We start from the raw sequence: 13,344 nt of genomic DNA on the forward strand, positions 1-13,344 counted from the left end.
GAGTCATGAAGATGCCCTTCAAGGCAAAATGTTGACTTGTGTTGACTACCGCGTCATGTGTTAAGTACCGCGTCGTGTCATGTGAGACTCATTTTCTTGGCGTATTCTCGTGTTACTAGTCGCTACGGACGTGTGGGGGCAAACAGGATGTGATTTGGAGCTATAACGAAAGAGTTATTAATATTTAAAGTTAAAGATATTTTAGTAAATTAATTAATTTCATATTTTGTTGAGGGGAAAATCTGGAATGCCACGTGGGTGGCCCAAATTAAAGGAAATGAGGAATGGATGGTGGAGATGTAAAGGAAAGAAGATAAAAGAAAAAATGAGAGGAAGTGTGTGACTAATAGGGAGAGGAGAGAGTTAGGATGACCCAATCAAAAACAAAGGAAAGGAGGAAAAAAGGAGAGAAGAGAGGAGCGGGGGATTCGTCGACCCGGTTCCATTTTTCGACCCGACCCGGTCCTTTTCATCTTCTCCGGTGGTTTTTCGTCGATTTTTCCGGCAAACCACATTATCTAACCCCCTGGAAAATGTTCCACGACCTTCCCTCTACCCATTACAACCCAAAATTGTAGAAATTTAACCATGAAGGTATGAAAACTGCACCAGTGGGTGCGGGAAACCTTTACTGTCGATTCTCCTATTATTGAAATGATTTTCACCAATTACCACCACCTATAGCATCCTCATGAGGTCTGGAATAAAGCCCAAACAAGTTTTGGGGCGTCGGAGTTCGTTCGACGTCGAATGGAGCACACTCAAATTCAAGGGTTTCGTACGGTTCGTGGTGATTTGAGGTGTTTCTCGAGCCAATTGGCCTTAGTATCAGGTATAAATCGATTCCTCATGTTTTGTAGATGAATTCTCATGTTTGGATCATTTAATTTGGTGGAGAAATGAGATAGCTATAACGATTTTAAGGTTGCCAAGTTTCCGGTGACCTCAGCCACTTTCGGGGCGTTTTCCGGCTAAACTACGGTGAGTTAGCCATCATGTAAGGTACCAATCTCTTCGTCTCATCGCGAACTATGATTTCCGTTTTGAATCACCTGTTTTCGTTGAGTATTGACAAAGTTATCGACATTGAAAGGTTGCCCAGAAATTCCGGCCAGTTACTAGTTTTCCCGCAGACAATCGTCTTTCAGACCATTTTCCGACCACCTCCGGCCACCATTTGGACTCCAAGCTGGTATAATTTTGTTCGAAATTTCTCTAGCTTCGATTTGGTATATTATGGGTTGAATTTGGTTGAAAAACAAGTGAGATATGGAGTTCCAAAGATCGCCCAGGAAATCTGCAAAATCTGTAGAATCCGGCAAAGTTCCACTAAGGTCCACCACTTGATTATGATAGTAATCAACGATCCGACCGTTGGATCGTCACCAAAATTTAATACATTATATTACCTAATATTTGAGAACCATAGAAACTTACAGATAGGGAATCCGAAGTACGGATCTTCCCGAATTGGATTTGTAAGTTTATAAAATAAATGTTAACTGCCACTTAGTTTTGGGCAATTGGCGGAGATCCGACCGTTGGATCGTAATGAAATTTTAGTATGTTATTCTAGAAGCATAATGTGGATCTTTGGAAGTTTCGGATTGGAAATCTAACGTGCGGATCTTCTGGATTGAGTTATACAGAGTTGTGGACCCAACCATCGATCTTAGATCGACGATTGACTCTTGGTCAATGGGTCTCAAATTATTCTTGAAGGTCCTTGAGGATATTTTTTTTTATGTAAATTATGTATTCTATTGGTAAGAACTCTAAGACATGATTTGATACTTGGCCACAGGCGACGATAGTTCATAATGTCTCGATATTCGTGCAAGAGAGTTGTAGTGCGGACCTAAGGTTAGTAGGTCTTTTCTCTTCTATAGTATATATCTATATATATAAGATTGACATCTCCTTAAATGTTTATAAATTGAATATTTCATATAATTACTGTCAATACTTTGAAGTACTAATGTGAACTACGAATGGCTTGATCCCTGTTTAGGGTACGTAGATAGTCTAACGAGACGTTAGATGCAGCCATACAATAAGTGAGATTAAATAATCGAGACAAAAGCTTTGTTTGGGAAAATGAGCAATGTGAAGGAATCTGGTGAAAAACGTGATATTTAACCCTATGTTTTGGGTGAATAAATGTTGGTTATAAATCAACGTACGAGGAAACGAGAAATTGTGGTTTTATGTTTTATAAATGCCATGCCATAATTAGTCTACATTTTAGTATGTGATTTAGTATAACCTTGCACAATGTTGCACACCAATGCGGAAGCTAAGGTAAGTTCAAGTGAGTATATAATGTGGTAGGATTGATGAGATATGAATATGTCGTACATGTCACTAAAGGTGACTCCAACTTATATGCTAGCAACGATTGATGAGATACTTCGACTTATATGCTAGCAACGATTGATGAGATATGAATATGTCGTACAGGTCACTAAAAGTGACTCTGACTTATATGCTAGCCATGATTGATGAGATATGTGATGAGATATGAATATGTCGTACAAGTCACTAAAGATGACTCCGACTTATATGCTAGCCATGATTGAAGAGATATATGATGAGATATGTGATGAAATGCTAGCATAAATGTGGTGATATATGATGAGATATGTGATGAAATGCTAGCATATATTTATGATGAGATATGTGATGAAATGCTAGCATAAATGTGGTGATATATGATGAGATGCTAGCATATATTTATGATGAGATATGTGATGAAATGCTAGCATATATGTGGTGATATATGATGAGATGCTAGTATATATTTATGATGAGATATATGATGAAATGCTAGCATATATGTGGTGATATATGATGAGATGCTAGCATATATTTATGATGAGATAGATATGTGATGAAATGCTAGCATATATTTATGATGAGATAGATATGTGATGAAATGCTAGCATATATTTATGATGAGATATGTGATGAAATGCTAGCATAAATGTGGTGATATATGATGAGATGCTAGCATATATTTATGATGAGATATGTGATGAAATGCTAGTATATATTTATGATGAGATATGTGATGAAATGCTAGCATAAATGTGGTGATATATGATGAGATGCTAGTATCTATTTATGATGAGATATGTGATGAGATGCTAGCATATATGGGATGAAATATTGATTCAACCGTACATGATGGGTGGATCCGACTAACATGCCATTTCCTATTGGTTTAATTCACCTAAGTTACTCATTCCTATTAAGATAATTGACATAGCATAACCGTAAGACTAGCATTTTGGTTATGGTCTTGATTTATAGTCACGCCTGTTATTTTCTGGGAAATTAAGCAAGTATTGCGGCAAGGGGCTACTATCTTTGGTAGTTGAAATTGGTTTGAAGAGTTTTGTTTCACTCACTCACATTTTCTGTTTTTGTACCCCTCCAGGTTCTAGCATCAGAGTTCCGTATCACGAGGATTCGTGCCACTTCCTAGTGTAGGTGGCTTCTTATGATGGTATAATCATTATCTTACTTATTGTACTTTACTTATGCTTTGTATCATGCACGAAATGGGCCCAAACCCGCTCAACGCACACTTGTATACTTAGGCACTTTTAGATTTTAATTTATTCACATTTTATACATTATCACACTTTATGGCTTCGTCACCTTCCAGGTGTCGGCCAGTACGGCTCGATTCGGGGTCCTAGTGGACATTCTGGGTCGGGGTGTGTCATAAGTGGCAGATTTTGAAATTTTTTATTATTTTAAATGGCATTTGAGTATCATAATACATGATTGACATGTTTATAATTAAATAAATATTGTTGACATGCGCTTGATATTGTAATATTTTATTGATTTTATACAAAATCATTCTTAAAAATATTCTCTATATATTCTATTAAAAATATTCTCTATATATTCTATTTGATCGTATTTTACTTAACCCTATTATATGAGGGTTTAGTAAGAGAACATGTGTCGATTAATTAGATAGGACACATGAAAATCGACCACAAAAGATTTGAACTTGACTATTAAAGGTGAACGAGTAAAAAAAAAAATTGTTTGATAAGCGATAGCGTTAGTGGGTTAAATTGTTAGTTGTTAAAGGAAAGATGATCGGTGAAAATGAAATCTGCATTAGAGTGTATATACACTTGTTTTTTGCCACTGCAGCAAAACGCGATCTGCGAACTAGTAGACATATTGTCTTCAAGGCAAATGAGCATCTAACCTTATGAGACCTGCATATTAAAAAATTGATGAAACGGGATTTGACACATCAGTTAGTTGCTGAAGGGCATCCTGCTTCTTGCCTTCAAATCCTAGTCAGACGTAATCAGGGGCGGCCCTGAGGGTAGCCCAAGTAGGCGCCCACCTAAGGCTCCCACTTTGGAAGGGCCCCAAAAAAGTTTTATATCCTGTAATTAACATATAAATACAAAAAAAAAAGTAAGAAATATCATAATTCATTTGTTAGTGCAGTGGAAATGTTGGCTTCATTTTTCTTTGGAGTGTTGACTTCGAAACATGATGCTGCCTTTCAGTCACTAGATTTTTCTTGATTTTCAAATTTATTGCCAATCCATCTGTCCAACTCCCAATCCATCCCAATCCATCTGTCCAACTCTCAATCCATTTGTCTAAATGCATATAAAGTTATAAAACTCAAGTCTCTTTGTGATCTTTTTTTTTCTTTCAACTTCTCATTCTCTCCGTTTCTATTGAATGTTTAAACCAACTTCTCATTCTCTCCATTTCTATTGAATGTTTAAATCAACTATCATATGGTCTTAAAGATTGTACTTTAAGGTAATAAAAATTTTGAATTTATATTTTTCTTTTCAATAACTTTTTATTCAATGGATTATTTTAATCTTCAATTCGTTAGTGTGATGTTGATTTTAGAAGAAAAAAAAACACAAGAGAAACAATTGGTGTTGAATTTATTATACTCGTCAATCAAGTTTTATTGTTCTTCACTCTCAATCTTAGACTCTTGATTGTAAACATTTAGTACATTTGTGTCTAAAAACATGAATCGTGTAATGTTTAAATAATGTTTGTACATTTATCTTCTTTTGATATTAATTTTTAATGATATTTGATATGAAAATAAATTTTTTTATGTATTTAGCGAATTCTTTTTTATACAAATCAATATACAAAGAACCAAAGATCATAGAATTTTAGAGCCCCACTTCGAAGGCTTGCCTAGGGCCCCCAAATTCTCAAGGCCGGCCCTGGATGTAACCCTTCGGTTAGAGCACTTTGACGACATAACCCTTCGGTTAGAGCACTTTGACACCCCCACTTAGTTGATGCTCTAAATAAGCCTAAAGTTGCGTAATTAATTAGAAGAATTAGGTCACTTAGTATTCCGGTCTAGTAGTATTCCTCTTTATTTGTAAGTGAGAGGTCAATAACCTACGGTTTAGTGGTATTGCTAGCCCATTGTGAGGCTAAGCCTACCCCTCTCCTTTAATGTAGATAATAAAAAATAAATAAATAAAAAAAAAGTAAGAGGTCTCAAGTTCAAGTCTCGTCAAAGGTGAATTGGAACCAAATTGTTGCTAACTCGTTATGAGGCTAAACTCACCCCCTCCCTCTTTGTATAGATAATATCGTTTGTTCAAAAAAAAAATTAAAATATGAAAGATAAAGCTTTGTTGTTGTGAGGGGGTTGGTTTTGTTTTTGGGAGATTATACTTACATATCTCAAATTACTTCTCCCACACCCTTTTAATTTTTTAATGTTTTATAATATCTGGACCGTTGACAGCTATTGATCCATGTGAAAAGGAGTTTTAGAAAATCCTGACCGTTGGAAAATCCTATCCTTGTGCCCAAAGTCAAACCAATTTACGAAAAAGCCCTTTCCCTATCGCAGTGGAGTTAAGTAGCAACTAGCAACTAGCAACTGGGAGAGTGAGGTTGCTTGCGTTACACGAATGGAACTACCAATACAATTAAGCCACGTGAGTTGCAATCCAATTAAACCGAGTGAGTTGCTTGCTTGCCGCGTTTCCTTGTTCAATCGGGAGATAATGGAATGAAAGAAGCTATAAATTGGAACCCTAATTTCCACACTTTCCATAATTTCCCGAATCTCAAACCACAATTACCAACTTGCTTCTCTCTCTCTCTCGTTATTCCAAAAGCTCTCAACTTTCAAGTCTTCTGTTCTCAGGAACCCTAATCAGTGTTCACTTGTTCATACGTTCTAGGTTTTCCTCAGAGATCGCAACTAGTTCCTTGGCGTTGACGGGTTTAGTTTAGCCCCACATTAACTGTTGGAGGGTTGGTTCGGTTCCTTACGAGTTACAACCCGATCATGGACAAGTTTTGGATTACTAAGCAACTAGGCGGTGGTTCTTTCGGAACGGTATTTGAGGCGCAGCACCAACCGACGGGTGAAGTCGTTGCAGTCAAGTATCTGAGGGAGACATTCAGTTCCTTTGAGCAGTGCCTAAACCTACCGGAAGTTCAGTCCCTTTCCAAGCTCAGGCACCCCAACATTGTCCAGTTGAAGGATGTCATCTTCGAAAACGATTCTGCATTCCTTGTCTTTGAGTATATGCAGAGCAGTCTGCTTGATCTTATGATGAAAAGGCGAACCAAATTCACCGAGGAAGAAGTTAGAAGCATCTGCTTTCAGATGTTTCAGGGCCTGGCTTATATGCACAGAAACGGCTATTTCCACCGTGATTTGAAGCCCGCTAATGTGTTGGTTAAGGATGGTGGGCGTGTGGTCAAGATTGCAGATTTGGGTTCGGCTAAGGAGATTGATTCACCTCCTCCCTATACAGACTACGTCACTACTCGTCCGTATCGTGCTCCTGAGGTGTTGCTTCGGTCAGGCTTGTATGGTCCTAAGGTCGATATGTGGGCAATGGGTGCCATCATAGCGGAGATGTTTTCATTCCGGCCTCTATTTCCCGGTGAAAGTGCTGATGATCAGATGTTCAAGATTTGCAGTGTTATAGGCAGTCCCACTTGGGAGTCATGGCCAGAGGGACAGCTTCTTGCCCAAAACTTGAACTATCAGTTTCCAACAATTGGCGGGGTTGGTCTATCTGCGATGATTCCTTCTGCAAGCAGATCTGCCATCCAGCTGATTTCTTCCCTTTGTTCTTGGGACCCTTCCGCGAGGCCTACTGCTGCTGAGGCACTACGGCATCCTTTCTTCGTTGGCAACCACAAGATTCCACGAGCCATCCCTTTGAGACAAAGCAATATCCTGCCTGCATCAAATTCTCTTATTTTCGCCTAGATTTGACACGAATAATGTGGGTAGTTAACTGCATTTGATTCATTAGCTTTCAAAAACTAGATACAAATTTTATTTTAACGAGTGTAGTTTATTTGAATGCTCAACGTTGAGTGGCAGCAGGCCAACTACACGTAATGTATGTATGTATGATACAATTTTAGTAAGCTCTCATTAATCCGCGATATATAGCTACAAATTTCATTTCAATTGAGTCACATTGTTTTGTTTGGTTCATATTTCAGTGTTCGAAACATAATCAGACATCGACGCTTAGTAAGTAAATGAACAAATTACTCGCAGGCTAATTTGCGAGTAAAAGGAAACTCAGAAAACATAACGCAAGGCTTTAATTTACAACTCAATCCGTACTTCACAGTACGGATTAGTCAGTAACTCGTCTACAAGCCTATGATTGACCGAGAATTTTAGGCAAAGTAAAACAGAAATCCAAGTGAAAAAAATCTAAAATCTTCTGTATCTATTGATCTGATCATGTTGAAACCGACTTGAGCTACAGAAACCACTGTTGAAAAACAACGGATATGATACTGGCATCTCTGTGGATCGAAGATGAAAAGGAAAAAAAGGTGAAATTCATACATCGGTCAAGATTAACGAAGATACAATCACAACATATGCCAGGAAAAAGAAAATGGCTATCTGCACGTAGAACTTCGGATTTTCCCTCATGTTTGGAGATGTAACAGCCCTGTAAACAAAACCATACATTCTATTTGTTAAAGCTAGAAATAAAGCAGAAGTCAGCAGATGAAACTGAGCAAAATGTTGGAGAAGAGAAACCGATTAAGTTCAGGTACTTGACTATCTCTGCGGAATATATGGTTGCAAAATAAACAGTTACCTAGCAATACGCTGAGAAAATCGATGAAAAGGTAAACTCTGAATGAAGACGATGCCTGGCCCAGTTAGAACAGCAGTTACCAGATTGTCACTCTGTGATTTGGTCAACTGTTAGGAATACTTGATTCTTGGAAATTGGAAATGGAAAGAAATAGCATGCTTAAGTTATATAATTTAGGGAGCTGGAAAGCATATTAGAAAAGGTTTTCACTCAAAGTATCTTTTTCAGCTTGGGGGAGGATTCTTTTAATAATCCGCCGGGGATGGTTCAATTAAAATTATTAGATTGCCTTTTATGTGTCATGCCGATAAATTTGGACAGCAATATTTTAAATGCAATGCAACTATACAAGGATGACGCTAATTTTGTTCAATGTGGTCCAAAGCAATTCCTGAATCTTTCAGTTGCATTAACAGCTCATAATATAAACACAAGCACTAAAAAAGAGTGCAAACTGAAGGAAATGGAAGCAACTTACACCAAACAGTGCTCTTCTCATGGTACCACTGAATTTGATTTGGATATTAACTGTTGCAGTCACGGCAGCTATACAAGACACATCAACAGATAACACCTCGCCCACTTCAAGATTTTTCTGTACAACTGGCAAAAGGTGAAACCAGAAAGGCTTCCAATTAGTCTTAGGGTGATAAATCCTTCCATAACTAAAGTAATCCTTAATCCTAGCTAATTTAGGGGTTCTTTGATAACCATTTTGTTTTGAGGTTTTAGTTTTCATTATTCAAGTTTTCAGTTTTCAGAAAAAGTGAAAACAAAACTGATAATTGATAACATAGTGGTTATCAAATGGCACCTTATATTTTCCAAGAAGAGGTAATCAGTCTTTTCACTTTATTTTCTCATGCATAAAAATTTATAATAATAAAAAATAAAAAAAAACTATAAACAGGTTGGTTTGGAATTCAAGGCAACCTGTCAGATCAAAAACAGAAACGAAAAAGGTGACAAAAATGAAGGTAATCCGATTTGGAAAGTACACCAACACATCTGAATTGAGAATTAGAAACTAAATGACTGAACAAATTATGGAAAACATGGAAATAAACCACCGAGAAATGTAAACCTTCAACAGGCATAAAATGCCTTCACTTTAAAGCAAGAACTGAAATTCTCTGCAGATATTGGGGCACACCCAAATTTTAAAAGGGTGAATCTGAAATTTAAACACTTACCAGATCCACCTCCAAGGATAAATGCAAGACCTCGGCCAGACAGCTTCTGTCTTAGAAATATCTGTAATAGTGTTATCACAGCCGTCAGAAAGATAAAGATAATACAAATGGCTTTGAGAAACAATTAAAGTGACGAATTAGAAAAAGGAAAAGGGAAATTGGTTGATTGTAAGAGCAGTCTAAGAAAATTCAAAAGAAGAAATTCTGAAACTTCCGTCATATCTCACCTCTGGACCAGGAATAACATTACGTGCCCTTTGGTCGAGTGTATTACTGACTTTAACATCATTCACAGAGCAAAGGAATGCATCTGGCTACAAAAATTGTAACGAACTCCATAAATTTCCAGCTGATTAAGACTAGTATAAATTGACTGTAACAGAAAGCATGGAATAGCTAAATTTGTTCACCGAAAACTGGGAGAATAACAGAAACTGACAGGAAACAGTCACTCAACAGAAAAATTATATATACCTGGCACAAAATCTCTCCACCAAACATAGCCAAATCAATCTGTCAAAAGAAACAAAAATACAGACAACCGAAACTAAACTAAGTCATTTACCGTGTATGGGGTCAAGAGCAATGCTAAGTAATCAAAAAAGTGCTTTATTCACATAAATTTGGCATGCTTAAAATCACCAACCGGGAGAACTCTAGCAAGATAAGGTGCACCAATTCCAACAAATCCATCACTTTGACCAGCATTACGAAAAACTATGCTACTGACTGTCTTCCCAAAAATCCACTGCCACATGCTTCCTTCATTTTCAGGAACAAAAACATTTTCCAATTCCATCGACCCAGACATGAAGCACATTGAACCTAAAATTTATTCCTCAATCAGTTGCAAATGCGATAGTGACAACAAATTACATGTTTTCTAAGGGCTTGGAAACAATTTAGATAACTTCATCGTGACATTGCACCTCACAGAAAGTAAAGCCCGGGCTTGCAACTTACCAGGTTTGGCTATAACCTTTTCGTCTGGCTTCAACATTATCTGATAAACCAAATGCAGAAGTTTTTAATTCTAGTGATGAAAACGAAATTCAGAAGATGAGTAGAAAATACAGACAGGAGACACACACACACATGATATAGGTTGGGATTCTTATAGCATGTACCTGAACCAGTTGAGCTTCACCGCCCAAAATTTGAAAAGGTGTCACGGCATCTTGTGGACTCTACAGTACATTATAGAAGATACAAACATTAGTGACGTTTAAGTTACACAATCCAACTTCATTTTTTTCCATTAAAGTTGACAATTAAATATTGGCGGAACAAACCAGACACCATAAACCAGTGTAATGACCATTAACATGAGATTACTACCCATACCCACCAATGACTAGACATTTTGATTCAAAGTGTATTATAGATTGCCGTGTATCAAACTACAATGTTTATACCAAAAAAGGAATTCAACAAAATCTTACAAAAACAAAGAAAAAAGTTGGTTTGTTGAAGGAGCCTCTTGTTGCAGACAGAAGGAATTCTACTCAAAGTACTGCATTTGTCTGCCAATATATGTCCAAGTGGCAGAAATAGTAGCAGACATAATAATATAAGAAATAAAAACCAGTAGAGAGTAGTCCATGTATAGTTTATACTTCCTATAGAACAAGTATGTGTTGGTTTAAATCATATACTTCTATACAAGTCAATATACATTCACCATTCTTTCTTAATAGTAGTTCTGCTTGTACAAAAAGAAATATGAACGGCTATAGAAGCCACTATCATGTCGACCCGTTAACGAGTGGCTGAATATCTCCGTTTGGAGGATGAAGTTATAGGTTAATGGTAGCACAATCCATGAAAGCAGCATCTATCACCTGTACATCCAGACATGTTAATGGCATAATTAACCTCTTACCACCTCAACCGACCACTGAAGTTGGAATGTCGATTTGAAGGATCATGCACGTGAGCCGTACAGCAAAAGATCAGAACTTGTATCACATCAACATTTTCCATGGAGTAAATTCATGCCAATCTACCTTTTATAGCATTTAACTTACTGTCTACTTAATTTCTTCACGATTTTTTGTACTAAACCCACTATCCACGTACCCGCAATTTCTTCCCATAATACATGATTTTCATAAACTAAGAGGCAGAGATGCATCCAAACATCTACCAACTGAACACTATCTAAGCAAATCTTAGACATTGAATTAAACTTTGAAAGTAATTAAGCCAAACAGTACAGCTGATAAACACAGATCAATTTTAGCCAATCACCATCACCACACGAGTAACACGAATCAAATCCCTAACTTGAAGCAAAAACACCAGATCAAAACCAAACAAAAACCCAAAAAAAACTTATTCAAATGCTTAATTCAGTCTGTGCAATTCAGTAATCAACTGAATTTATCAACATAAAAGATACGGAAATTAACCAATTTTCTATATTTTTCCAGAGCTTTCTCGGCAACCAAACAGATGACTATAAAAAAAATTAATGTATTCATAAATTAATAAATAAAAAATGAGTACCTGGTAAACGTAAGGCTGAAAAGGCGTTGAGAAAAACGGAGCAGCCATGGGAGGATGATCAGAAGCTCTGAATTCGACGAAGATCAAACAGAATTGATGAAATCAAAAGCTGCAATCTGGCGATTTCTACAACCATTCACTGAGCCATTTACACACTCTTTTTGTTTTATATTTTTTATATTTTTTAATTTACGAACCAAAATAATTCCATTTCGTTTTTCTTCTGGTCTTTTATTTGTCTTTGTATATTTATACCCGGTTTTAATGGGTACAGTAATAAGTGTGATTGAATTCCAACAAAAAATAAATAAAAACAAAATTATTGTTTTTATTTATGATTTCGTCTAATTGACTAAAATAACCTTTTTCGGAAGTTTTGTTAGGCTCTAGGTGGAAGGATTGTAAAGTTTATGCAGTGGCAATTTTGTCAGTCTAAGTCACGCGTCAACTATTTGACGTGGCGATTTCTCATTGGTAGCAATGACAAATCTCGATGTGTTAAAGAAGTAGTAGTCAGTCATTCAATCTCTCAACTCCTTGTGTCATTAGCATAAGGCTCTCATAAGAGCAAGTTCACCTCTAAAAAGGTGTGTCAGCATCCAGCTTATTTAATATACTCAGTAAATCATGATAGATCCTAATGAACAGTAATATACCAAATGCATTTCCACTCTAAACAAAAAATAACCTAGCCAATTTTATTAAAATATTATTATTTTTTATTATAAAATAATAAAAACAATAATTTTATTTTTTTTAAAAAAAGGTAAGTCTGGAACCTCAATGGTTCCACTAGACCCCTCTATACTCTCCCTTTACATCCTCCTCAATTTGTTTCTCCGATCATCCCTAAACACCAACTATTGCCACTACCGACGCGTCAACCTCCCTTTGCATCCCTCTCTATCCCTCTCTTTCTCTCTCCACATTCGGATTTGGAATTGCGTCTGTTGGGTAGAATTTTTGGGGTGGGTTAGTGATGGGTATTGGCAGTCTGGGAGGTGCTGTAGTGGTATGCATTAGTTCAGGGGTGGGGATGGGTGCGCTTTAGGTGTTCTCATCCTTCTCCCTCTGTGGTTCCTTCCCTCCTAACACCTTTTCCCGCCTCGACTAGCTCCGCTACTCAGCCTCCACAACAACTCCCTCTTTGGCGAAAAAAAAAGGTGGTCGACGTGACGCTGGCTTTAGCATGACGTTATGGCTCTGTCGATTCTGGGATGGTGTGGATTGGCTGGGTGCCGACCTAAAGAGTCCCCAGTGGAACTGCTCTAAGTATTTAGTGAGGTTAGAGGTCTAATATACATGAAGAGGATCATTTTCAGATTCACTTTGTAAGGATCTTAGGGATCCTTACATTCTAACCGTTCATCGTATATTTTGCGATCAGTTTTCGTCAGATACTATTTGTGTTTAATTTTAAATAAAAAAAGTCAAATGATTTATGACCGTACAATACACGATAAACGACCCACAAAGTGGATCCGAATGGGATCCCATTCCTAATATAC

General features: G+C 37.0%; 2 protein-coding genes across 3 annotated transcripts; one reads left to right on the plus strand and one right to left on the minus strand.

The window, feature by feature from the left end:
• Positions 1 to 6,117: 6,117 nt before the first annotated feature.
• Positions 6,118 to 7,414, plus strand: LOC126619175 (cyclin-dependent kinase F-4-like). Its single transcript, XM_050287463.1, has one exon. The coding sequence runs from the start codon at positions 6,335 to 6,337 to the stop codon at positions 7,271 to 7,273; it is 939 nt and encodes a 312-aa protein (XP_050143420.1). The 5' UTR covers positions 6,118 to 6,334; the 3' UTR covers positions 7,274 to 7,414.
• Positions 7,415 to 7,725: 311 nt separating this feature from the next.
• Positions 7,726 to 12,069, minus strand: LOC126619178 (uncharacterized). Of its 2 annotated transcripts, none has more exons than XM_050287465.1 (10): positions 11,837 to 12,069; positions 10,456 to 10,515; positions 10,292 to 10,331; positions 9,975 to 10,153; positions 9,803 to 9,841; positions 9,556 to 9,642; positions 9,329 to 9,389; positions 8,614 to 8,738; positions 8,136 to 8,242; positions 7,726 to 7,982 (listed from the first exon to the last, which is right to left on the minus strand). In XM_050287465.1, the coding sequence occupies exons 1-10, from the start codon at positions 11,882 to 11,884 to the stop codon at positions 7,868 to 7,870; spliced, it is 861 nt and encodes a 286-aa protein (XP_050143422.1). In that variant the 5' UTR covers positions 11,885 to 12,069; the 3' UTR covers positions 7,726 to 7,867. The 2 variants fall into 2 exon arrangements, with proteins under 2 accessions (XP_050143422.1, XP_050143423.1); XM_050287466.1 differs by having other exon boundaries at positions 8,136 to 8,227; positions 11,837 to 12,067.
• Positions 12,070 to 13,344: the final 1,275 nt, after the last annotated feature.

This window comes from Malus sylvestris, chromosome 4 (assembly GCF_916048215.2).
Source record: "Malus sylvestris chromosome 4, drMalSylv7.2, whole genome shotgun sequence".
In the NCBI taxonomy this organism is placed as follows: domain Eukaryota; kingdom Viridiplantae; phylum Streptophyta; class Magnoliopsida; order Rosales; family Rosaceae; genus Malus; species Malus sylvestris.